The sequence below is a fragment of the Lissotriton vulgaris genome, chromosome 6 (genome assembly GCF_964263255.1).
Source record: "Lissotriton vulgaris chromosome 6, aLisVul1.2, whole genome shotgun sequence".
Lineage (NCBI taxonomy): Eukaryota > Metazoa > Chordata > Amphibia > Caudata > Salamandridae > Lissotriton > Lissotriton vulgaris.
Genome location: NC_141694.1, coordinates 1,853,892,778 through 1,853,920,172, shown reverse-complemented (window position 1 = coordinate 1,853,920,172; position 27,395 = coordinate 1,853,892,778). Strand labels below are relative to the sequence as shown.

Here is a 27,395-nt window from a genome sequence, read left to right as displayed (position 1 = left end):
TGTTCTGCATTCTGTCCATCAACTGTTGTTTTTGCATTCTTTTAAACCACATCACCCTTTCATTAAATAATAGGGTGGATCCTGCAAGAGGGAAAGAAGTGTATTTAATGTGATAAAAATAATTATTACTATCAACCGGGCGTACACAATAAAGTTTCTGTGGTAGCCTGCCCCTATCGCCGTGTATTTCTTCCTGTGTGTTCTGTGGCTGCTGTTCAGCCAGAGTGAGTGTGATGTCGGTGTGTTCATGTGTGTCTGGTGGAGTGCATGTCAGCTGGAGTGTGTGGGATGAGCAGCTGGGCTGCACCCGGTGGGGCTGCATCCCTACTTCTTAAAATACCTGTGACCTATGACTCTACTTGAAACTGAAGAATAAACGTTCCTCTTGTTTCATCATCTACGCTGCTTCCCCTCATTCTTACAATTCAGTTTGCTGATCAATTGAGAAAATACAAGTCTATTTTGGAGTCACCATTGGTGCAGGCCAGGCTATCAAAAACTGGCCCCATAAACGGCATCATCATAACCTGCGCCGGTTCATGGCGTTATTGCACCACCTTGTGGCTGGCGCGGGTATCACAGAGCACTGCATGGACTAGGGCTGCTGGCGTGAGAGGCTCGCCGCGCCGTGCTTCGGTTTAAAACGAGGTTTTGTTGTTGCTGTTTCTTGTACGAATCAATGACTGTATGTGTGTACATTACAAAGAGGTAACGCAATACATGCACGCCTGCAAATGGGTAACATCGGAGGGAGGAGTAAGCGCGCTCGATGCTGCAGAGGGTCCACGGTGGGGGAAAGAAGCACAGAAACAGACCCTGCACAGACACTTCCTCACCGTCCTTTAAAATTAAGAAGGCAACAGGAAATAAAGAAAACACGGCATTTCAGTATGTAAATTACCCAACGGAAACACTCCCTAAAACGATGCAGGGCGGCTGTTCAAAGGATGAGAGCGCCACCTTGTGGGCAGGCTACTGCGCACGCAACCTCTTTGCAGGCACCACTCTAGTTTGCACTCAAAGGTGCACAGCCTGCATTTTTCATTATTAAACATCTTTTCAGTAGCACTGCGCTGCTCCAAAGAGCGCAGGGACCCAGTAGAAACAGCCCCACAGGCCCCCATTGAAATGCCCCTGATATTTATTATATGCCCACGCTGACACCGTTTTTCTGAATCGCACTACACATCATGCGTCTCTCCCCTCCAATTGCCATCAGGCAGCTGTGTGAGTTACAATACCCTCTTCACTTCATCTCAACACCAGATTCCTGATGTCGCTCTTTGTAAACGTTTGTTAGCGACCCTTGACCCTGCTGCAGGTAGGTCGCTCCCCCAGGCCGCACAGCACCACCTGTGTGCACGTGTCTCCCTGCTCTCTGCCACCGCCGTAGGCCCTCTGTCTGAACTCTGTTATTTGTACTTGTAATTATTTGATTGAGTTGTGCTATTTTGTACCTGTTACTCGCTGATTACTGTTTCCTATTGCCTCCCTTGGTCTCTGTGTCCCCTTGCTTTCTGTGCCCCCCACCTTGCCCCCGCTGGTGCCCTTTTCTCCTTGCTTGCCCCCGTATGCCCATGCCTACACAGACTACATCCTCCTCGGGGACCTGAACTTCTACCTCGAGAACAACAACGACACCAACTCCACCACCCTGATCGCCAACCTCAGACTCAGACAGCTCGTCACAACACCCACCCACTCTGCCGGCCACACACTTGACCCCATCTTCTCCGCAAGCTCTCACGTCTCCTTCAGCCACACCACCAAACTCCACTGGACCGACCACCGGTGCATCCACTTCACCTTCCGGAAACCCACCACGCACCACCGCACTCAACAGATCCCCCGCCACTGCTGGAGCAAAGTCACCGAAGACCAGCTAAACACCACTCTCGCCCAAAGCCCACCCGCCGACCCCACCGACACCGCCGACCGCAACCTCAGACAATAAACCAACGACTGCGCCAACACCCTCGACCGATCAAAAAACCCTCCAACAGACACACCAACAAGAAACCCAGCTGGTTCACCATGGACCTCCAAGGCCTCCAAGCAAGCCTGCCGGAAACTAAAGAAGAAATGGCACCACGAACAGACACCGGACAGTTACGCAGCCCACAAGAACGCCGTCCGCAGACACCATCACCTCATACCTAGACAACAACGCGAACAACAGCAAAGAGCTCTTCAACATCATGAAGGAACTCTCCAACCCCACCTCCAACACCAACGACATCCCACCATTGCAAGACCTGTGCGACGCCCTGGCCACCTTCTTCCATCGCAAGATTGCAGACATCCACGACAGCTTCAACAAACTGACCCCCCCCGACAGCCACCGAGTCCTCCGACCTCACGGCCACCACCCACATCGATCCCCTGCTCACCTGGACCAACATAAACAATGACGACACCATCAAAATCATGAACACGATCCACTCCGGCTCTCCGTCAGACCCATGCCCACACCACATCTTCAACAAAGCTAGCGCCACCATCGCACCCCATCTCCGAAAGACCATCAACATCTCCTTTGAGACCGCGACCTTCCCGGAGAGCAGGAAGCACGCCGAGATCAACGCCTTACTCAAAAAACCCAAGGCTGACCCAAAGGACCTCAAGAACTTCCGACCCATCTCCCTGCTCCCATTCCCAGCAAAGGTCATCGAGAAGACAGTCAACAGACAACTGACCCGCTACCTCGACGAGTACAGCATCCTGGACCCGTCCCAGTCCGGGTTCCGCAGCAACCACAGCACCGCAGCATTCTCCTGGACCTATCAGACGCCTTCGACACTGTCTGCCACTGCACCATGCGCACACGCCTCCATGACGCAGGGATCTGAGATAAGGCTCTGGAATGGACCACCTACTTCCTCACCGGCAGAACCCAGAGCGTCTGCCTCCCCCTTTCCAATCCAAAGCCACCGAGATCATCTGCGGCGTACCCAAAGGGTCATCCCTCAGCCGACATTGTTCCACGTCTACATGGCACCGCTCGCTCACGTCGCCCGGCTGCACGACCTCAACATCATCTCCAATGCCGACGACACCCAGCTGATCCTCTCCCTCACCAAGAACCCCCTCACCGCCAAATCCAACCTCCATAAAGGAATGAAAGCTGTGGCAGAGTGGATGAAGAACAGCCGTCTGAAACTGAACTCGGTCAGGACAGAAGTCCTCATCCTCAGCCCCACCCCGTCGGCCTGGGACGACTCCTGGTGGCCGACTGCACTGGGAGCAGCACCGACGCCCAACGACCACGCACACAATCTGGGGTTCATCCTCGACTCAACACTCTCCATGACCAATCAAGTCCACGCAGTCTTCGTCGTCCTGCTTCAACACCCTCCACATGCTCCGCAAGATCTACAGGTGGATGCCCACCGAAACCAGAAGAACGATCACCCAGGCACTCGTCAGCAGCCAGCTGGAGTACGGAAACGCCCTCTACGCAGGAGCCTCAGCCAAACTCCTGAAACGACTACAACGCATACAGAACGCCTATGCACGCCTGATCCTCAAGAGGATCACCTTCAAGCTCCTCACCCATGCACACAAAGCATTCCACAACACCGGACCGTTATACCTCAACAGACAACTCACCTGCTACACCCCGAACCGACAGCTACCCTCCGCCGACCTCGCTACCATCCCCGCATCCGAAGAGCGACCACTGGCGGCTGATCGTTCTCCCACCTCGCCGCCAAAATGTGGAACACCCTACCCATCCTCCTACCGCAGACCCAGGACCTACTAACCTTCAGGAGGCTACTGAAGACCTGGCTATTCGAGCAGTAGCAGCACCCCTTCCCCGGCCGCCCCCCTCCCAGCGCCTTGAGACCCTTGCGGGTGAGTAGTGCGCGTTACAAATGCTCTGATTGATTGATCATGAACAATGGCGCAAATACGCTCGCTTGGACTGCTCTGAATAAACAAGGCAGTATGGACGCCGGAGTGCTTGTTGGAGGCGGCCAGAGGGGGGGGTTAGAATGGCCCCTTCTTTTTGTTAGTGGCCAGACACTGGTACTACATGTACCTCGGATCCAGTGAACTCAGGGAATTCAAAAGCCAGTTCTGATGGTGATGAATCATCGTGCCAGATGTGACCCTCAATCGTTCGGCTACACGCTAGTGTCCTAAGGACTACATCCATCTCTGAGGGACTTTGGGATCTAGCAAGGGCCAAGTGTGCCAGCTTACAGCTCTGCATCAAGCTACAGACCTTGAAAAGGGACGGGCGTGAAGGACAAATGCCCTACCTGGAAAACGCTTCGTCAAGGTCCTCCTCTTCCTCATCGTCCTCCTCCTGCAGCAGAAACAGGGAGAAATGAATGAAGAAAGATTAGTAGAGAACAGCATCCTCAGAGCCCATCAGCATCCACACCTCAGGATTACAGACCAACAACCTCCACTCCGAGCAGGAAACTCAGCTACGACCAAACCATGAATGAAGAAAGATTAGCAGAGAACAACAACCTCAGAGCCCATCAGCATCCACACCTCAGGATTACAGACCAACAACCTCCACTCCGAGGAGTAAACTGAGCTACAACAACAACAGGGAGGAATGAAGAAAGATTAGCACAAGAATAACAACCTCAGAGCCCATCGGTATCCACACCCCAGGATTACAGCCACAAACCAACAACCTCCATTCCGAGGAGGAAACTGAGCTACGACCAAACCATGAATGAAGAAAGATTAGCAGAGAACAGCAACCTCAGAGTCCATCGGTATACACACCTCAGGATTACAGACCAACAACCTCCACTCCGAGGAGGAAACTGAGCTACGACCAAACCATGAATGAAGAAAGATTAGCAGAGAACAGCAACCCCAGAGCCCATCAGTATCCACACCCCAGGATTACAGATCAACAACCTCCACTCCAAGGAGGAAACTGAGCGACGACCAAACCATGAATGAAGAAAGATTGGCAGAGAACAGCAACCTCAGAGCCCATCAGTATCCACACCTCAGGATTACAGATCAACAACCTCCACTCCGAGGAGAAAACCGAGCTACAACCAAACCATAAATGAAGAACGATTAGCCGACAACAGCAACCTCAGAGCCCATCAGCATCCACACCTCAGGATTACAGTCCAACAACCTCTACTCCGAGGAGGAAACTGAGCTACGACCAAAACAGGGAGGAATGAAGAAAGATTAGCAGAGAACAGCATCCTCAGAGCCCATCGGTATCCACACCTCAGGATTACAGGTCAACAACCTCCACTCCAAGGAGGAAACAGAGCTACGACCAAAACAGGGAGGAATGAAGAAAGATTAGCAGAGAACAGCATCCTCAGAGCCCATCAGTATCCACACCCCAGGATTACAGATCAACAACCTCCACTCCGAGGAAGAAACTGAACTACAACTGAAACAGGGAGTAATGAAGAAAGAATAGCACAAGAATAACAACCTCAGAGCCCATCGGTATCCACACCCCAGGATTACAGCCTCAGACCAACAACCTCCACTCCGAGGAGGACACTGAGCTACAACCAAAACAGGGAGGAATGAAGAAAGATTAGCAGAGAACAGCAACCCCAGAGCCCATCAGTATCCACACCCCAGGATTACATATCAACAACCTCCACTCCGAGGAAGAACTGAACTACAACTGAAATAGGGAGGAATGAAGAAAGATTAGCAGACAACAGCAACCTCAGAGCCCATCGGTATCCACACCACAGGATTACAGATCAACAACCTCCACTCCGAGGAGGAAACCGAGCTACAACCAAAACAGGGAGGAAGGAAGATTAGCAGAGAACAGCAACCTCAGAGCCCATCAGCATCCACAACTCAGGATTACAGACCAACAACCTCCACTCCAAGGAGGAAACTGAGCTACGACCAAACCATGAATGAAGAAAGATTAGCAGAGAACAGCAACCTCAGAGCCCATCAGCATCCACACCTCAGGATTACAGATCAACAACCTCCACTCCAAGGAGGAAACTGAGCTACAACCAAAACAGGGAGGAAGGAAGAAAGATTAGCAGACAACAGCATCCTCAGAGCCCATCAGCATCCACACCTCAGGATTACAGACCAACAACCTCCACTCCGAGGAAGAAACTGAACTAAAACCAAAACAGGGAGGAAGGAAGAAAGATTAGCAGAGAACAGCAACCTCAGAGCCCATCAGCATCCACACCTCAGGATTACAGATCAACAACCTCCACTCCAAGGAGGAAACTGAGCTACAACCAAACCATGAATGAAGAAAGATTAGCAGAGAACAGCAACCTCAGAGCCCATCAACATCCACACCTCAGGATTACAGATCAACAACCTCCACTCCGAGGAAGAAACTGAGCTACAACCAAACCATTAATGAAGAAATATTAGCAGAGACCAGCATCCTCAGAGCCCATCAGTATCCACACCTCAGGATTACAGATCAACAACCTCCACTCCAAAGAGGAAACTGAGCTACGACCAAACCATGAAAGAAGAAAGATTAGCAGAGAACAGCAACCTCAGAGCCCATCAGCATCCACACCTCAGGATTACAGATCAACAACCTCCACTCCAAGGCGGAAACTGAGCTACGACCAAACCATGAATGAAGAAAGATTAGCAGAGAACAGCATCCTCAGAGCCCATCAGTATCCACAACTCAGGATTACAGGTCAACAACCTCCACTCCGAGGAGGAAACAGAGCTACGACCAAAACAGGGAGGAATGAAGAAAGATTAGCCGACAACAGCAACCTCAGAGCCCATCAGTATCCACACCTCAGGATTACAGATCAACAACCTCCACTCCAAGGAGGAAACCGACCTACAACCAAAACAGGGAGGAAGGAGGATTAGCAGAGAACAGCAACCTCAGAGCCCATCAACATCCACAACTCAGGATTACAGGTCAACAACCTCCACTCCGAGGAGGAAACTGAGCTAAAACCAAAACAGGGAGGAAGGAAGAAAGATTAGCAGAGAACAGCAAGCTCAGAGCCCATCAGCATCCACACCTCAGGATTACAGATCAACAACCTCCACTCCAAGGAGGAAACTGAGCTACGACCAAACCATGAATGAAGAAAGATTAGCAGAGAACAGCATCCTCAGAGCCCATCAGCATCCACAACTCAGGATTACAGATCAACAACCTCCACTCCAAGGAGGAAACTGAGCTACAACCAAACCATGAATGAAGAAAGATTAGCAGAGAACAGCAACCTCAGATCCCATCGGTATACACACCTCAGGATTACAGATCAACAACCTCCACTCCAAGGAGGAAACTGAGCTACGACCAAAACAGGGAGTAAGGAAGAAAGATTAGCAGAGAACAGCAACCTCCGAGCCCATCAACATCCACACCTCAGGATTACAGATCAACAACCTCCACTCCGAGGAAGAAACTGAGCTACAACCAAACCATTAATGAAGAAATATTAGCAGAGAACAGCAACCTCAGAGCCCATCGGTATACACATTTCAGGATTACAGATCAACAACCTCCACTCCAAGGAGGAAACTGAGCTACGACCAAAACAGGGAGGAAGGAAGAAAGATTAGCAGAGAACAGCAACCTCCAAGCCCATCAGCATCCACACCTCAGGATTACAGATCAACAACCTCCACTCCGAGGAAGAAACTGAGCTAAAACCAAAACAGGGAGGAAGGAAGAAAGATTAGCAGAGAACAGCATCCTCAGAGCCCATCAGCATCCACACCTCAGGATTACAGATCAACAACCTCCACTCCGAGGAGGAAACTGAGCTACGACCAAAACAGGGAGGAAGGAAGAAAGATTAGCAGACAACAGCATCCTCAGAGCCCATCAGTATCCACACCTCAGGATTACAGACCAACAACCTCCACTCCGAGGAGTAAACTGAGCTACAACCAAACCATTAATGAAGAAATATTAGCAGAGAACAGCAACCTCAGAGCCCATCGGTATACACATTTCAGGATTACAGATCAACAACCTCCACTCCAAGGAGGAAACTGAGCTACAACCAAACCAGGGAGGAAGGAAGAAAGATTAGCAGAGAACAGCAACCGCAGAGCCCATCAGCATCCACACCTCAGGATTACAGATCAACAACCTCCACTCCGAGGAAGAAACTGAGCTAAAACCAAAACAGGGAGGAAGGAAGAAAGATTAGCAGAGAACAGCAACCGCAGAGCCCATCAGCATCCACACCTCAGGATTACAGATCAACAACCTCCACTCCGAGGAGGAAACTGAGCTACGACCAAAACAGGGAGGAAGGAAGAAAGATTAGCAGACAACAGCATCCTCAGAGCCCATCAGTATCCACACCTCAGGATTACAGACCAACAACCTCCACTCCGAGGAGTAAACTGAGCTACAACCAAACCATTAATGAAGAAATATTAGCAGAGAACAGCAACCTCAGAGCCCATTGGTATACACATTTCAGGATTACAGATCAACAACCTCCACTCCAAGGAGGAAACTGAGCTACAACCAAACCAGGGAGGAAGGAAGAAAGATTAGCAGAGAACAGCAACCGCAGAGCCCATCAGCATCCACACCTCAGGATTACAGATCAACAACCTCCACTCCGAGGAAGAAACTGAGCTAAAACCAAAACAGGGAGGAAGGAAGAAAGATTAGCAGAGAACGGCAACCGCAGAGCCCATCAGCATCCACACCTCAGGATTACAGATCAAAAACCTCCACTCTGAGGAAGAAACCGAGCTACAACCAAACCATGAATGAAATCTCAGTAGCTGAGATGGGCGGACCAACAAATTAGCAGAAGAGCTGAACCAGAATTGCACCAAGGGTCTGGCACGGCTCTAAGAGCCTGTGTACAAGCAAGGCCATTACAATATTTGGCATGTAAATAACACAACAAATACAATGTCAAACATGGTAGTGCCTGCAAAATTAAAACAGTGTATTTCTTTAACTCGCAGAAGCATTTCACCCTTATACAAAAGATGATATCACTGCACTGAGAAGCATTTATTACAAGTAATAGCTCTTTACATTAACTTAGAAACATTCTGTTAAATTCAGTAAAATAAAGATGAAGGGTCCTTGTTGTAATGTTCATGTAGTATATTTATTCTTGAGATTAGATAGAAGGTACAGCATTCAGGTAGGAATGTAACTCCACCGGGAGCAGATAACTTCCTGCTCAGCCTCCAGGTAACTGATAAATCCCTTGAACAGCAACAGGCAGAATCCTGGATGACATCACAGAGACATGACATAGACAAGCAGACACTAACACTAAGGAGGGACAAAGAGAGAGGAAGAGCAGGATATAACACACCTCCCTCCTTTGATTGAAAAAAATGGATAATATGAAACAGATGGCAGAAGCAGAAAGGCAGAAGAAAGAACATATATGCACCAGAAATAAACACCCTCTTCAACAAGATGGAAAGAAGAGGTAATATCAAAGGGGCGCAGGCACAAAAATTGTACAAGCACCGTAAGCTAACAAAAGAATGTAAGCTTAAATGAAATGAAAACTGAACATCTCAATACAAATGAGCAAAGGTACAGTATGGCTCAGTACCGTAGATGGAAAATGAAATATCAATTCCTCAAATTCGAATATTTTCGATTCCTCCAAAATAAAGCACAATAAAATGAGCCCAACTCCTCAAAGTAAATACATGAACTCCTCTAAACATAGAGCACAGTAAAAGTGGTTCAAGACAAAACGGCTCTTCACAGAAAATGCACAACTTCTCTATCAATAGAATAAAACTGAGCCCATGCAGCTCCTCACAGTAAGTAACAGAAAATCAGCAATAAAACTGAGCCCTGCGGCTCCTGACAGTAAATAGATGAACTTTTCTAACCATAGAGCACTATAAGTGGTTCATCTGAAATGACAATAAAATTGAGCCCCTATGGCTTCTAATAGCAAGCACATGAACACCTCTAACAATAGAGCACTATAAGTGGTTCATAACAGAAATAAACATCAAAATTGAGCATCACTCTAGCTCATCATCACTAAGAATGAAAACAAACTGGAGCACCTCAACATAGTTGAGCACATAAATGACCCCAATAAGCAAAACGCCTACAAATCATCACCAAAATGAAAGCAAATGAGCACCTCAATAAAGGTTAAGCACAAATGTGACTCCAGTAAAGTAGCCAATAATAGAATAAATTATTTCAAAATGTATCACTTGCAAATTCACACAGAAAAGAACATGTAACAGCATACATATAGTCATAGTCATACATTCTTATATAGCGCGCAGTTCACCGCAGGATATAACACATTCACTTAGGTCTACCCCCATCAGGATGACAATGCCATTAATGAACTAAGATAGAGCACCCTGTAACCATATTATGGGCAGTTTTTTCGATTATAATTGATTTTCAAGGTTTTAATTGGAGCACAGCAAGATTTATTTAATAATGTTTTAACTAATGTATATATGAATATTTATTGATGTGGATATTTTTTACATGTATTCCTTTGCTTTTATGATCTGTTCACAATGATCGAATAAAGCTTTGTGAAACAAAACGAAACTAAGAGATAATTCCATTACCACATGTACCCTATATGCGGCCTACATTCTTATAATACATGCAGCAACATTATAGTCTAAAAAAACGAACCAGAGATTTTTGAACAGCACACATCCTCAACTTACATATTTCAAGGGACTCTTATATGTAATACTGAAGAAAAAGAAGGCTTGGTAAAAATAATTATTTGCCTAGGATCACACAATTTGGTCAAGCGGAAAGCGGTGGCTCCCAGGCCATCTGGTTTCACACTGTGCAATTCAGCTACTGGATGGGCACACACTTCTCTTTTTTTACTTCAAAGGTCACTGCCTACGTACGTATTTAATTCTAAGTGCAGGAGGCCAGTGCGCATGTGCAGGCAGAGGCCGCATTAAAGAACGGTTGGATTTTAGATTGAGGGTCAAGCTCAGCCTCAGTGAGACGTCTGGCTTGAGCTTTCAGTGGCCCACCCACCTCTATGCAGGCGCCACTCTGGGCTTCGCTGTCCATCTTAACCATGTTGCTGTGCGGAGGACACTGAACGGGCGGCTCCTACAGTCTCACTACAGGAGATACGCTGGTGTGGGGAAGATGCAGGCTAGACGAGCACCTCACAGGCCGCCAGTGCCTGTTGCTCCCAAGGGGAGACAGACGGAATATGGGTGACTCCTGCAGGTTGAGTATTCAGACACTCGGTACTGCTCTGTTGAGAACACTATACAGGCGACTCCTACAGGCTGTGTTCAGATGCTCTGGTCTGCTGTGAGGAGGTGCAGGCTACAAAGGTGATTCATACAGGCGCTCTGTGCTGCGATGGGGAGATGGATAGCACGCAGACAACTCCTACACGGTCAGTGTTAAGACTCGGTGATGCGGTGTGGAGACAGGCAGAGTATGGCAGATTCCTACAGCTTCAGTGTTCACTGAACTACGCAGTACTGTGAACAAGACAAAGCACAGGTAGCGTTTGTAGCCTCAGTGTTCAACCAATCTACGTGTGCAGGGATGGAAAAAGCATGTACATCTGCTGGGGTCTCAGCGTTCACCACATAGTGCTGTACGGAGGACAAAGCACGAGCAGCTGCTGGGGTCTCAGTGTTCACCACAGAGTGCTGTGAGGAGGACAAAGCACGAGCAGCTGCTGTGGTCTGTGTTCGCCGTACAATGATTTGCAGAGGACAAATCACAAGCAGCTGCTGTGCTCACCACAGAGTGCTGTGCAGAAATCAAACCATGAGCAGCTGCTGTTGTCTCAGTGTTCATCACAGAGTGCTGTGCAGAGACAGACAAACCAGGAGCAGCTGCTGTGGTCTCAGTGTTCACCAGAAAGTGCTATGCAGAGACAGATAATTAATGAATGAATGAGGAAGCACTTGTAAAGCGCCTGGTTACCCGAAGGCATCCCAGTGCTAAAGAGTAAGCTAAACCAGATTCATAACATATCAGGGAAAGAGAAAGGTTTTTAACTGTTTACGAAAGTGCTGGTAATTAGATGGAGTATATTCAAAACATAATACCTATGACACCATGGATACCAAAATTATTTTGTACCAGATGGATTTTTTATTTATCCCTGGTTTGCAATTAAATGCACATCAAACAAATATTTTTTTTTTCACCAAGACATGTTATCCGTGTGCAGGACTTACTGGAGACAAAGCCTGTTACTCGGAGTGGTGTGTAAAATATATACAGGAAAAAAGTCAAAACTCAAAACATATAAACCACAATTGCATTCAACTGGCATCTATACACTTCTCAAAAGGAATAACTATACAATTTCCACAAAACAAATGACTGTACAATTTGTATACATTGAAGTGTGCAATTATACAGGCATAGAATAGTCCTACTCCTTTTTTAGGTAGTGATACGGGGATTCCTCTCATTAAGGTCCTCGCAATACACTAATATTTTATAAGCCAATGAGAGGTCGCCTCAAACTTTGAACCCAGATTGGAGCCTTACAAAGTGGGCTCTGTGCTACCAAAAAGTTCTGGGCATAAATGTATCCTGGGTTCTTTAGGCTTTCCTCTCGGAACACTGTAACCAACGCGTTTCGACCTTCTGTGTGGCGCTTCTTGTACCAGAGGTCTTCATCGGGGTGGGTGTTTAGCAAGGAGGACTGGTGGTAGAAATTCTCGTCTTCAGATGGTGTGAAACTTCTTAGCTCTATGATGGATACTGGTCTTTGGACTGGAAAACTTGTGTGTAACTCGTGAAGCTGCCTCAGGGGGAATCACTCGGCTCAAATGCTTCCGAGCTTCCCTAAACTGTGTTCGTGCGAGGCGCGGCGAGTTAATATATTTCCCTCGGGTGCTCGTATGAAGAGACAGCGTGAAGGGGGCAGTGAATCTCTGTCTTACTCGCGGTGCCAACCTCTCGCTATAGTTCTGCCTATTGAGAGCGGATGTGAAGGGGGTAAGATTCCAAAACTTGGCAACACTATATGAAAACAGGCGGCCTCCACTTCTTGTTCGTTTGATTTTTGGGACTGTTAAAAAGTTTTACCCTCTGATCTTAGGACTCTTTTAGGCTGGTAAGGAAGAATCATGGCCTGAATCAACAGGGATCATTTTCCCGCCAGTACTTTATGTGCATTGCACATAGCTTTAAATTGAATCCTCTCCTGGATAGGAAGCCAGTGTAATGAGGCTAAAGCAGGTTTGGCTGAAAATCGTTTAGGAACATTTAAAAGCGGCCGAGCTGCACAATTTTGGACCGTCTGTAGTATTTTTGTGGTGGACAGTGGAGCTCCAAAATAAATAGCATTCGCATAATCCAGTCTCTACAGGATTAATGCTTGTACAAACAGTCTTCTGGCCAAAAAAGGTAGAAGGGGGAGAATTTTCCTGATCATCCGCAGAAGGCCGTAGCAGGTGCCTGCCACTTTCCGCACCTGTTCCTTAAAATCTAGGTTGGCATCTAGTACGACTCCTAAGCTTTTTATAGACTTTTTCGGAGTGGGGGTGGGGGGGACCTAGACTGTTGGGCCACCAGGAACCTATATTGAGGGGGGCCGCATTGCCAAGGAGCATAATTTCCGTTTTAGCTCCATTGAGCTTCAAATAGGTGTCCATCCAGCTGTCCACTTTTTCTAGACAGCATGTGAGGGCCCCTCCTGAGTAATCATTTTTGTTCAGTGATACGACTAGCTGAGTATCGTCTGCTTAGGTGGCAATCTGCACCCCAAATGTGGTGACTATATGTGCCAGGAAACTCAGGTAGACGTTGAACAGAGTGGGGCTCAATGCAGATCCCTGTGGAACTCCGCAAGTAAGAGGTACTTGTTTGGAGATACGGTCTTCCTCAAAAACTGAAAATACTCAGTCTTCTAAAAAAAAAAAGACTGCAGCCATTTCAGTGCCATTCCTTTAACTCCGATAAGGGATGACACCAGAGTTCCTCTGGTTTCACTGATAAATTTGTTATTTAGACGTCGTGGGCCCTCGACGCCTCCTTACTGAGCACAACTAAATTTTGATCATAACTAATCAAAGATATAACAATTCAAGCAATCAAGCTGTGCATCTGCCTACACTCAATCAATTCCTTTAACTCCAACATCTCGAAGTCTGCTAATCAGGAGCAAGTGGTTGATTGTATCGAAGGCTGGGCTTAGATCTCATAAAATAATTGCAGCACAGCCTCCGTTGTCCAGAATTTTCCTGGTTTCCTCCACTCCACTACCAACAGGAGAGCAGTCTCAGTGCCCCTCAGTGATCTGAAACCTGTTTGTGAGGAGTGGAGCAAGTAATTATTTTCCAAGAAGCCCGATAGGGAAGAATTTACATGTTTCTCTGCAATTTTACTTACGCCAGGAAGCAGGAAGATAGGTCGATAGTTCGCCCAATCTTCCAGATCTAAATTGGGCTTCTTTAGCAGAGCCTTAACCATCGCCCGTTTTCCCAAGGGAGGCACAATTCCTGTGAGAAAGGAGGCATTAATCAGGTCAACTAAGACTGAAGAAATGGTCTTACTGATCTTATAAAGAATAGTAGGCGGGGCTGGGTCAGAAGGTGAACCAGATTTAAGATGGGTTAAAATTTCTAATAAGGATTTCAGATTCAGTGGGGGAATTCCTTCAGGAGGACCTGTTCCTTTATTAGATCAGTTTGAGGTACCAGCTGCTTGTCACTTTCCAGAGGGAAGGACTTATAGTTTGTATCTTAGCTGAGAAGAATTCAGCTAGCTGATTACAACGGGATTGAGGGTTATCTGCGATCAGTGAGGGGACAGAAGGAGTCAGAACTGATTTAGCGATCAAGAAGATTTCGTACAGAGAATTTACAACCAATGCTATTTTCTCTTAATAATAGCAGATTTGTGTAGATTTTATTTCTAATTTCTAATGTTTAATAGCTTCTCTATATTTGGCTTTATTGCTAGATGAGAAGTCTTTTCTCCACTTCCTTTCCAATACTTTGCATTCTTGCTTAAGCTTCCAGAGTCCCAAGGAGTACCAGGGATTTCTCATAGTACCAGTTTTTATCTGTACCTCTTTTTTTGGGAGCATAGTGTTTAGCGAGGATTCTAACCAACTATTGAAAGTATCATTGGCAGTTATAGGATTAGGATGGGGTATAGGTCTTGTGATTTCCAATTAATTCTCCCATGCGCTCCATGGAAGTGTAGACCAGGTCCGAATAAGTTTATTTATTTCCCTGGCCGGAGGACTTATTTCCTGCCTAGTCTACGTGAATGGGAGCAGGAGGTGATCGGACCAGGCTAATGGAATAAGTTGAAAGGCAATCAGAGATTGAATATTAGAAAAAATGGGGTCCAATAGATGACTTCTATTGTGTGTTGACCCTGAAACAAAGTCTGCTATTTGGGGGAGATGAGCATTATCAAAACGTATGTTAAAATCTCCCAATACCGTAAAATTAAGCAGGAAACTTGCCAAATTAGCTATGATTTCAGGCATAGCTTGACAAAATGGACTAACAGGGCCTGAGGGGGTGGTAAAGTAAAATGCCCGAAAGGGTAGTAACATGAGATACCCAAATGGAAAACAAGATACTTTCATAATTGGGAATGGGATTATTCAAGATGAGGCATTTAAAAAAATCCTTATAAATAATGGCAATGCCCCCTCCCTGACTGACATCTCAGTCTTGCCTCTGTATCGTATAGTGAGGTGGGAGTGTTTGTATAATGGCATAATCCAAGTCTTTGTCTAACCAAGTTTCCATGAGGAATAGGATATCAGGTTTTTCCTCTTCCAGTAGGATGTGGATCTCCACAGCGTGTTTGGGGAGGGAGCGACAATTGAGTAAGAACATTTTGAGTTCCCTTTCCTCCACTAAGAGGTCAGACCTACGTAAAGGAGAGCAAATTCTATAATTACAGCTAGGACACTGTAAAGGATAGTGCTCACAACTTATGGAGTGTTTGCCCTTGCCTTTTGGGTTCTCCTTTGAGGTATATGAGCTGAGCGGAAGAGGTGTGGCGCCGCGGCTAGGGCGACTGACTCCGGAATCTGGGGATCACGGTTCGATCCCCGGCACCGGATTAGCCCAGCACCATGTGACTCTGGGCAATAGCTTGCTTAATCTTCCCGACAGCCCCCAGAGCCTAGAGATCCTTACGGGTGATTGTGCACTTTACAAATGTGGATTATTCGCGTGTGTAGCAGAGCCTTAAATTATTGGAACCAGCAGGGTTCCTGGCCCAAGGTCCCGGTCAGGTGCAGACGGGCTTGCCTTAGGCACGCCAGCGGTGCGTCCGCTGTGCGGTCACGTCATCGGCTCCTAATGAGGCAGAGTGAGCGTGACGATGTGGGGAGGCTCTAGCGCCTTTGTAGCTGCAAGCTAGAGCGTTACCTAATCAGAGATAGCCAGCCCTAGGAGCATTGAATACAGCTCCGAAATCTAACAGGTAGGTGTGACCATGTTTAAAACAGATTTAAGGAATATGCTACTTACCAGTATGCATCTGTTCTTGGCATGTAGGGCTGCTGACATTCATATCTGTGCATAGATCGCCGCCTAGTGTTGGGTCCGGATGATTGCACATTGTTGTCCTGGAAGAGTCTTCTAAGTATCACGAGATAGGTGGCTCCTCCCCTGGACTACAGTGCCCATGGGCATCCTCTCCATCCTCAGATTATTTTTCGCCATTGTGGCAGAGATGGAGTATGATACAGTAAGTGATGTCCATGCTAGAAAGTAATAGTAAATGCTACAGCTGCGACAGGCACCGGGGAGGAGGGTGGGCGATATGAATGTCAGCAGCCCTACATGCCAAGAACAGATGCATACTGGTAAGTAGCATATTCCGTTCGAGGCATGTGGGCTGCTGAATTCATATCTGTGCATAGAATGTATAGCAGTCTCTTTCCTAGCTGTGGTTGCCCGTACCAGCTGCAGCAGTCTGAAAAAGAGTTTTGAGAACAGCCTGTCCTACAGTCGCTTGGAGTGTACATCTACGCAGTAGTGTTTGGTAAATGTATGTATGGTAGACCATGTGGCTGCTCTACATATCTCCTCTAGAGGAATGTTTCCTAGGAAAGCCATGGATGCCCCCATTTTGCGTGTGAAATGCGCTCTTGGGGGAACTGTTAAAGTGCGTTTAGCTTTAATGTAACATATTTGGATGCACTTAACTATCCATCTAGCTTAACCATTTTTGGAAATGGGGTTGCCTTTGTGCTGTGGTCAAAAGGCAACAAACAACTGTTTTGTCTTCCTGAAATCTTTTCTCCTGTCTATGTAATATAGGAGAGCCCTCTTAACATCTAGTGCGTGTAAGCCCTTTCAGGTACTGACTGTGGATTTGGGAAGAACACTGGCAGTTCTATTGTTTGATTGATGTGGAAGTTAGGGTTTGTCCTAAGCACAACCCTATTTGCGTGAATTTGGATGAATGGCTCTTGAATAGTTAGGGCTTGCAGCTCGCTAACTCTTCTAAGCGAAGTAATCGCTACGAGAAAAGCCACCTTCCATGTTAAAAATTGTATTTCACACGAGTGTAAAGGTTCAAAAGGTGGTCCCAATAGTCTGGTTAAAACAACTTTTAGGTTCCAGACAGGTGAAGGTGGGTGTCTTGGGGGGGATCACTCGTTTGAGCCCCTCCATGAATGCTTTAATTGCAGGCACTCTGAATAGCGAAAGGTGCTGCCTGTTCTGAAGGTAAGCTGCTATGGCAGCTAAGTGTATCCTTATGGATGTATGGGCTAGATTGCAGCTGTGTAGGTGCAAAAGATAGCATATGATATTTTGAGTTGATGCCTCTAGTGGGTTTATGTCATTGTTGTTACAATAAATAACAAAACGTTTCCACTTTGCCGCATAGCATGCTCTTTTCGTAGGTCTCCTTGCCTCCTTGATAATGTTCATGCAGTCAGGAGGTAAGTTTAGGTAGCCAAACTCTAGGACTTCAGGAGCCAGATTGCAAGGTTCAGCTGCTGCGGATCTGGGTGCTGAATGTCTTCATGGCTCTGCGTTAAGAGACTGGGTGTTAGTCGTAGTCTTTGATGAGGCACCACGGAAAGTTCTAGGAACGTGGTGTACCCCGGTTGCCTCGCCCATGTTGGAGCAACCAGGATTAGTGTCATTGAATGCTGGTACAGTTTGCGTGCCACTAGCGGTATCAACGGTGCTGGTGGAAAAGCGTAGGCAAATTTGCCTGACCAGTTCATCCATATCGCATTGCCCTGAGACTGCGGGTGTGGGAACCTTGCGGCGAAGTATGGCATTTTGCGTTTTCTTTTGTGGCGAACAGATCTATCTCTGGCTGTCCCCACTGTTGGAAGTCTGGTTGTAGCACTGTGGGATGAATCTCCCACTCGTGCACCTGTTGGCTGTGTCTGCTGAGCAGATCCGCTATTTGATTGTCCCTGCCTGGGAGGTGTTCCGCCATGAGAGAAATGTTTCTCTGAATGGCCCACTTCCACACGCTCTGAGCTAGATGTGACAGCTGTGGAGAGTGTGTTCCTCCCTGTTTCTGTAGGTAGTACATTGCAGTCATGTTGTCCGTCCGGATCAACAAGGTCTTGTTGCACAGATGTACTTTGAACGCTTTCATTGCCATAAAAATTGCCATCAGCTCCAGTAGGTTGATGTGCATTTTCTTTTGCTGCGTGGTCCATAAGCCCTGCACTGTGTGGTGGAGGAAATGGGCTCCCCACCCTATCAGGGCTGCGTCCGTCGTCAACACTATTTGTGGTACAGGCTCTTGGAACAGTCGTCCCTTGCAAAGGTTTTGTGGATTACATCAATGCAGAGAGTTGTACGCACGACTGGACACCAACACTAGGTCGTTCAATTGTCCTTGAGCCTGGTTATACTGACGTGCTAGGCACTCCTGCAGCGGACGCATGTGTAGTCTCACGTGAGGGACTATGAAAATGCATGAGGCCATCATGCCTATCAGTTGCATAAACACTCGGGCTGGGAGCGAGTGTTGGGGCCTGAACCTTTGGATCAGTGTCTGAATGCTGTTTATTCTGGCAGAATTTGGCTGTCAGAGTCTCTATCGTCGCTCCCAGGTACTGTTGTACGTGGGCAGGCTGAAGATGGGACTTTTGGTAGTTCAGTGAGAAACCTAAACTGTGCAGGAGGTGAATAGTGCGTGACATGTGGCTGGCACATTGCTGGGCTGACTGTGCTTGTATTAGCCAGTCGTCCAGATATTGATAGACCTGAATATGCTGTCTTCTCAGATGTGCAGCTACTGTCGCTAGGCACTTGGTGAACACCCTCGGGGCTGTTGTCACCCCAAAAGGAAGGACTTTGAATTGGTAGTGCTGATTTTGTATTGTAAACCTGAGATATTTCCTGTGTGCCGGGTGTATCGGTATATGGAAATATGAGTCTTTGAGGTCTAGTGTTGCGAGGAAGTCTCCTTGACGCAACAGTGGTAATACCTGCTGTAGAGTGAGCATGTGGAAATGCTCTGATAAGATGTATTGGTTTAGGGGCCTGAGGTCCAAAATTGGTCTGAGAGACCAGTCCTTCTTGGGGATTAGGAAGTACAGTGAGTACACCCCTGTACACTGGTGTTCTAAGGGTACTAGTTCTATGGCCCCTTTTTGTAGCATGCTGATGACTTCTTGCTGCAATAAGTGTAGGTGTTCTGCGGACATAGGACGGTGTCTTGGAGGTATGTTGGGTGGTGTGGAGGTTAATTCTAGGCAATAGCCATGCTGGATAATTTGCCTCACTCACCTGTCTGTAGTTATGTTTTCCCAGACTGGCAGGAACTGCTGTAATCTTCCCCCGACCGGTGTTACATGGTCTGGGAGTAGTGAGAAGAAGTCACTGTTTGGTATTGGTAGAGGATCTGGTGGCGTTATTCCCTCGTCCTCTACCCTTGTTGTTATTGCCACGGTATCCACCTCTACTGTTCTTTTTGTAGGTGTTTTGCGTGTTCCCTTTGTTGTATGAGATTTGCTGTGTTGAGCCTCCTCTTGCAGCTCCTCTGTTGCCGGAGCGACGAAAGGAGCCGCCTCTGTATTGTTGTGACTGCAAGGCTCCCATAGACTTGGCTGTCTCGGTATCCTTCTTCATCTTGTCTAATATTGTGTCCACATCAGGACCAAATAAATAATCAGGGTTTACAGGTTGATTGAGTAAAGTGCTTTGAACCTCATTCTTAAACCCAGAGATGCGGAGCCACGCATGTCTTCTGAGCATGACACTGGTATTGATAGCCCTGGCAGCTGTGTCTGCCGCATCTAGCGCATATTTGATGGAGGCGTTAGATATTAGCTTTCCCTCTTGTATTAGGAACTCTGCCTGTTCCTTATAAAGGTCAGGTAGATGCTGGAGAATTTTCTCTAGTGTGTCATAGTGTGCCCTGTCATACCTGGCTAACAGGGCTTGTGTGTTTGAAATTCTCCATATGTTAGCTGCTTGAGCAGCTACCCTTTTGCCTGAAACCTCCAGAATCTTAGAGTCCTTGTCTGGAGGTGGAGCCTCGCCAGTAGTCTGAGAATTAGCACGTTTACGTGCATTGGATACTACCAAAGAGTCTAAAGGCAGCTGTCCCTTAATGTATGTAGGGTCCACTGGTGCTGGCCTATATTTCCTCTCTATTCTGGGGTTAATGACCCGTGCCCTGGTTGTTTCCTTAAATATGTCCCCTGTGTGTTTAAGCACCCCTTTTAACATTGGTAATGTTTTGACTGATTTTTCAGAAGTGTTGAAAGTGTCAAAGAGGAAGTCTTCCTCAATGGGGCCTGCATGCATCTCCATGTGGTGATTGTATGCTGCTCTTTCTATCAATGCATTGAAAGCAGCTGTGTCCTCTGTAGGCGAAGTCTTAACAGGGTATGCAGTATTGTCTGGAATGGGCTGAGAGTCTCCAGGATCTACAGGGTCAGACCATGGTTGATTCTGGTTGTCCTGGTCATTGTCCACCGGATAATTGTACTGTTCATTATCCTCATAGTCCACATCCTCATCTGTGCGTGTGGGAGAATATGTATAAGCCTCTTGCACATGTGGTCGGATAGGCTCAAAGAGAATTGGAGATGTAGAAGTGTCTCTTTTTTTTTTGTTGAGTGGTATCTTATAGGTCTCAGCATAAGTGTCTGGTCTAATTTTCCTCTTATATAGGGAAACTCTGCCATTATAGGGGTCAACATACAGTTTTGACTGTTCATCTGTTGAGGGCCCCGTTTTCGCCTTTTTTGTCTGTCGGTTCGATTCCGGTTGTTGGTTCGACTGCTCTTGGCTTCATGTGTGTTGGAAGTCCGAATTTTATAGGTCCGAGGGACTTCTGTGTTTCAACAGTCTTTTTAGTCTGTATGAACTTCTTCGGAGCCGTAATTGTTATTGATCCGACTGTTCTCGTCTGCTCGACAACCACTTTTTGGCCTTGTGTCGTCTTCGGAGCTTGCTGCTTCGGAGCGATGTTTTTCTGCCTCGGCTCGACGGACACCTTCGGTTCGATCCTTGCCTTCGGCTCGAGTGTCTTTGTGTGCACCGGCCTTGGTTTGTCGACTTTCTGTTTCGGTTCGACAACCGCCTTCTGTTCGAGTCCCTTGTTTCTGTTGCTTGGTGTCGACATCGATCTCGTTGGTTCGAAGGCCTTTAGCTTAGGCGTGGACATGGGTGTACTGGCTCTCTGCTCGACAACCCTTATATGCGACCCAGCCGGGTCGACGACCATTTTCTTTTTGGTCGGCTCCGATGGATCCACACCTCTCGGTCCGAAGACTGTAAAGTCTATCAGTTTCGGTTTCTGTTTTGGTTCCATCACTTTCGGTTTCGATTTTACCAAGCTATGGTAATGTTTCACCGATGGCTCTTGTCTTATATATATTCTTAGCCGGGCTGAATTGCGGGGCTATAGAATCGATGTCATGATCTTGGCTAAGGCCTTCCGGCATTGCCTCGACCTGAGCCTCTATCAGTAAATGTACTGGGCTCCGTACTCACGGTTGGCCCAGTGTCCTCGCCGGAGTCGTCTTCGACGGCTCCGATGCCTGGATCGTCGTCCCCTACCTCGACGATGTCTTCTTCTTCGTCGACTAAGTAGTTGGAGTCATGTTCTGACCCCTGCTCCGACTGCTGATCTGAGTCTTCAGCTTCGACGACCTCTTCGTCGTCTTCAAAGATATTTTCCGGGTCAGGCGCTGGCTTCTGCATTGTCTGCTCGCTGCTCGTCGAATCCGAAGTGTCTTCTTCGATCGAAATTGTGCACAAGCTAAGCAGTCGGCTTCATTGTGTTGTGGAGATAAACACTTGTTACACAGAGGGTGTTTATCTATGTGAATTTTACATACAATCTCCTCTTAGCGCTTGCCGCTATATACTAAATCCGAACAACTTTACTATCAGGACCAGCGCTCCTGCAAAAGCGGCTACTGTGGGCGCAGTGTTTACCACACAGTGTAGTGCAGAGGAAGGTGCTGTGGTCTCAGTGTTCACACCAGAGTGCTATGCAGAGGACAAAGCACGAGCAGCTGCTGTGGTCTCAGTGTTCACCAAAGAATGATGTGAGGATGACAAAACACGAGCAGCTGCGGTGGTCTCAGTGCTCACCACAGAGTGCTGTGCAGGAGGGCAAAGCATGAGGAGCTGCTGTGGGTTCAGTGTTCACCACAGAGTGCTGTGCAGGAGGGCAAAGCATGAGGAGCTGCTGTGGGTTCAGTGTTCACCACAGAGTGCTGTGCGGAGGGCAAAGCACGAGCAGCTGCTGTGGTCTCAGTGTTCACCACGCTGTGCGAAGGACAAAGCACGAGCAGCAGCCGTGGGCTCAGTGACCACTAGAGTGCTGTGCAGAGGACACAGCATGAACTGCTGCTGTGGTGTTAGTGTTTACCACAGAGTGCTGTGCAGAGACAGACAAAGCATAAGCAGCTGCTGGGGGCACTGTGTTCACCATACAGTGTAGTGCAGAGGACAAAGCACGAGCAGCTGCGGTGGTCTCCGTGTTCACCACAGAGTGCTGTGCAGAGGACAAAGCATGAGCAGCTGTAGTGGGCTCAGAAAGCTGTGCAGAGGACAAAGCATAAGCAGCTGCTGTGGGCGCAGTGTTCACCATACAGTGTAGTGCAAAGGACAAAGCATGTACAGCTGCTGTGGGCTCAGTGTGCACCACAGAGTGCTGCGCAGTGGACAAAGCATGTGCAGCTGCTGGGGTCTCAGTGTTCACCACAGAGTGCTGAGCAGAGGACAATGCACAAGCAGCTCCTGTACCTCAGTGTTCACCGCACAGTGCTGTGAAGAGACTGCATCTCTTGCCGTCGGAGTGTCGACTGTACAGTGCTCCAGTGTGGAGCCAGACAACCATGGACAGTGACTCTAAGCTTAGGGTTTAGACATCTTAGCATCACAATCGAGGAGTCACCAGAGGGCTTTACACAATGTATCCGTGTATCCGCGTTTGCAGGTACATTAATTAATTAATTAATTAATTGCAGGTTTATATAGCGCTAGGATCGACTCCCGGAGGAGTATCTCCGCGCTTCGACCGCTGCGAAACCCTTCCTGGCTTCCCTGAGAGATGGTCCCTTAGTGGGTATCTTCAGAGTGAGACCAGACATCCCCGGCGGTCTGGTGGGGCCGTTAGTGAAGATGAGGCAAGCTAATGCCCAGAGTTGCCGAGTGTGATCGCTGATCAGAGTGGGCACCGAGGCGAGAGAATTATCGAGTCCGCTGACCCTGGTCCAGAAACCTGCCGCGTCGGGAATCGAACCCTGGTCCCAGGCCGTCCTCTGCTCTTGGGTCTGCCGCCTCTAACCAGTGAGCCACACTACTTCACCCCACAAGAAGTAGGTTGTATTAGCTTACGCTTTTGAAACAAAGTTAAATTGGGTAAAAACAATGACCTTTGTATAAAGTAATCTCTAACTATAATGTATTGTTGACTAACCGAAATCAGAAGTTGATAAGAACATCATATTTGAGACACAACCTAATGGATGCCTTTGTGAGCGCAAATGGACAGACTTCTGTTTTCCTCGAAGAGATTTTTCTGAGTGACTGCATGAGTGAGACTGTGTGCATCTGCATGATTGAGACTGTGTGCATGTGCATGAGTGGGACTGTGTGCATGTGCATGAGTGGGACTGTGTGCATGTGCATGAGTGAGACTGTGTGTGCGTATGTGCATGAGTTATGTTATGTTATGTTACGTTATTTGATTTTTGTATAGCGCACGGATGCCACAGCAAAGTGGCGTCCCGGCGCTTTGGAAAGTTGATAACACAACACATCAGAGGAGATAAAAAGAAGAGGGCCTAATTTGTGGAAAAAAGAAAGGTTTTAAGTGCCTTCCTGAAAGGGAGCAAGTCAGGGATGGAGCGAAGAGGAGCTGGCAGAGAGTTCCAAAGGGCTGCTGCCAACACTGAGAAAGAACGTCCGCCCATCCTAGATTTTTTAAAACGTTGCACAATGGCAAGGTTGGATCCGGCGGAGAGAAGAGCTCTGGCAGGGACATAGTGCTGAATAGTCTGTGCGAGAATAGGAGGGGAGGCTGATTTGAGAATTTTGAAAGTTAAGCAAAGAGCTTTAAACTTAATTCTCTGCCCCACCGGCAACCAATGGAGATCTTGGATAGTCCGACAAGCCGAAACAAACTTCGGGAGGCCAACAAGCATCCTCGCTGCCGCGTTCTGGACTCTCTGAAGGCGGGATAGCTCGGCCTGGTTTAGGCCCAGAAACAGGGAGCTGGCATAGTCCAGCCTGGTAAGAACCAGAGCTTGGACAATAATCTGTCTGGTCTCCGCATCGAAGAACTTAAAAATTGGTCGAAGACATTGCAGAGTACCAAATCAGGTGCCAGCCACACGTTTTGTGTGGGAGGTGAAAGAGAGCTTGTTGTCGAACCACACCCCGAGATTTCTAACCTCAGTCACGGGGGAAGGAACGGGGCAAAGATCAGAAGGCCACCACTGATCTCCCCATAGTCCACTTTCCCTACCAAAAATAATGATCTCGGTCTTAGAGGCATTCAGTTGGAGCCGATTGTTCGCCATCCAGCCTGCCACAGCTTTTAAAGCTGACTGGAAAGTGGGGGCATCCATGTTGGAGTCGCCATTAAGTGCCACCGCCAGCTGCGTGTCATCGGCGTATGACACCAAGGAAAGACCAAAACTATGGGCTACCTCCGCTAATGGCTGAACATATAAGTTAAACAAGGTAGGGCTAAGGGCCGACCCTTGGGGGACACCCTGAAGTATGGGGCGAGAAGCAGAAACAAAAGGAGGTGTGGAAACCTTGAAGGCTCGGTCCTTAAGAAAGGAACGAAACCACTCGAGTGCCACCTCTCCAACTCCTGCCTCCATCCAAATGAGTGAGACTGTGTGTGCGTATGTGCATGAGTGTGACTGAGTGCATGTGCGTGAGTGAGACCGTTGGCATGGAGAGGTGGGGCTGTGTAAGTTAGGGTGGTATAGAAAGTGAATTATTATAGAATTGCCTGTAGTTGCTGTCCACGTTTTGGATTGAAGCCCAAACCCAGTTCATATTTTCAAGTCTATGACAAACATTTCTGATTTTGAGGTCAATGAGTAGAATGAGGCTAATTTGATTTGCTTTGATATATTATAAGTGAATAAAAGCAGCTCGTACCCCAGACTGAGTGCGGAACAGAGATCCTACACCAGTAGGGCCTGGCGGAGTGACGCAGTATGGCTGATCGATCTCCATAGACGAGAAAGGGTTAACAGTCGAGCTTTCACTGGAACTCTCCACATCTTTGAGCCTGGAATCTGAAAGATGACAATCCAAAAGTTTATTTCAGCAACAGGTATAGTGTATTACGTTTTTAATTAAATATATCCCACACCAATAGAATGCAATAGAATTAAAATGAAATGCAACAAGAAATTTGCGTTAATTGCAAGTAAAGCCTATGAAACAAAATCCCACTTCACATCAACAAAGCAGTTTTACAAAACCACTGCAGAGCAACCCCCATGCTATGTACACGGCTCTTTCTCACACATCTAATCAGGCATCGACACACATGCAACTAGACACTTTGATGCCAATACCAACAAAGAGTACTTTCCATGAATGAATGAAATGAAAGAAAATTTATAACGCGCAACTAAAACACGAAGGCATCAAGGCGCCTATCAAAAAATGAATCACAAAAAGGCAGAAGCAAAACTACGGGTATGCTTTGGCAAATAGCCGTGTCTTCAGGGCTTTCCTAAAGTACTGAAGAGTGGGAAGGGCCTTAATTTCCACAGGAAGAGCATTCCACATTTTTGGTACTATAGTGGAAAAAGCCCTGCCACCCCATTTGACTCTGCGAATGCGTGGTACAGATAGCAGAGATTTGTTGGCGGAGCGCAGATTCCTAGAGGGGCTATAGTGGGCCAAAATAGCCCCAAGCCCCACTGACCTATTTCTCGCTAAGGCACCAAAGGTCAGGCACAGGATTTTAAAAGAAATCCTGTCCTCAATAGGTAGCCAATGCAACGCCTTCCTCGCGGAGGTGGCCGACGCACGTTTGGGTAGATCCAACACAACCTTGGCCGCCGCGTTTTGGACCATTTGAAGGCGCTGCAGCAGCCCCCTGTTGAGTCCTGCATACACCGCATTGCAATAGTCAAGTCGGGAGCCTATGAGTGCAACCACGACTTGCTTTCTGGCCTGCTGGGATAAGTAATGTTTAATCTTCCTCAAGATGTGAATTATGCCCCAACAGGTGGAAACTGTTCTATTCACCTGCTGACGCATATTGAGGGTAGGATCGATCAAAACTCCTAAATTTTTAGCCAGAGCGGCGGGTACCGTACAAGCTCCCAGTGAGGCAGGCCACCAATTTGCCGACCAGATGTCCTCCTTTCCCCCAAACACCAGTCTCTCCGTCTTCTCCCCATTCAGTTTTAATGAATTGTATGTCATCCATTGTGCGACTGCCTCTAAACAAGATCTAAAATTGGAGGCAGCCTCGTTAATAGACTGGGAGAGGGAGACCAGGATCTGGGTATCATCGGCGTAGGAGACTACCTCCATCCCGAAAGATCTTATCAGTCTGGCAAGTGGGGTCATATAGATGTTGAAAAGGGTCGGACTTAATGCCGACCCCTGAGGGACCCCACATTGCACAGACAGGGATGGAGATAGAAACTCCCCCAGCATCACTCTCTGTTCCCTCTGGTCTAGGAAGGAAGTCAGCAAATTAAGAGCGGACCCCTCCACCCCAATCTCCCTCAGGCGAGATGTTAACACCGAGGGAGAAACGGTGTAACATGCAGCAGTGAGATCTAGCAGGATGAGGAGGGTGGTCTGGCCCCAATCAACTCGAGTGCGGATATTATCCAGCACTATGGTAAGGGCCGACTCGGTGCTATGCTCCCTCCTGAATCCATGCTGCGAATGATCTAAAAGGCCAGAGTTCTCCAGAAAGGCTGCAAGATGCTTATTAAGATGTGCTTCCAGCATCTTCGCAGCTGCAGGGAGCAGCGGAATGGGGCGAAAGTTTTTAA

At 47.6% G+C, this 27,395-nt stretch overlaps 1 protein-coding gene across 2 annotated transcripts in view; it reads right to left on the bottom strand.

Annotated features, from left to right (window-relative positions):
- LOC147709654 (low density lipoprotein receptor adapter protein 1-like) overlaps window positions 1-27,395 on the bottom strand; it is a 313,839-nt gene that overhangs the window by 28,721 nt on the left and 257,723 nt on the right. For both annotated transcript variants that reach the window (XM_086928172.1, XM_086928173.1), the window contains exons 7-8: window positions 25,525-25,664; window positions 4,266-4,312 (exon numbers count right to left, since the gene is read on the bottom strand). In XM_086928172.1, coding sequence (XP_086784298.1) covers window positions 4,266-4,312; window positions 25,525-25,664 — 187 coding nt within the window. The remainder of the gene's footprint in view (window positions 1-4,265; window positions 4,313-25,524; window positions 25,665-27,395) is intronic.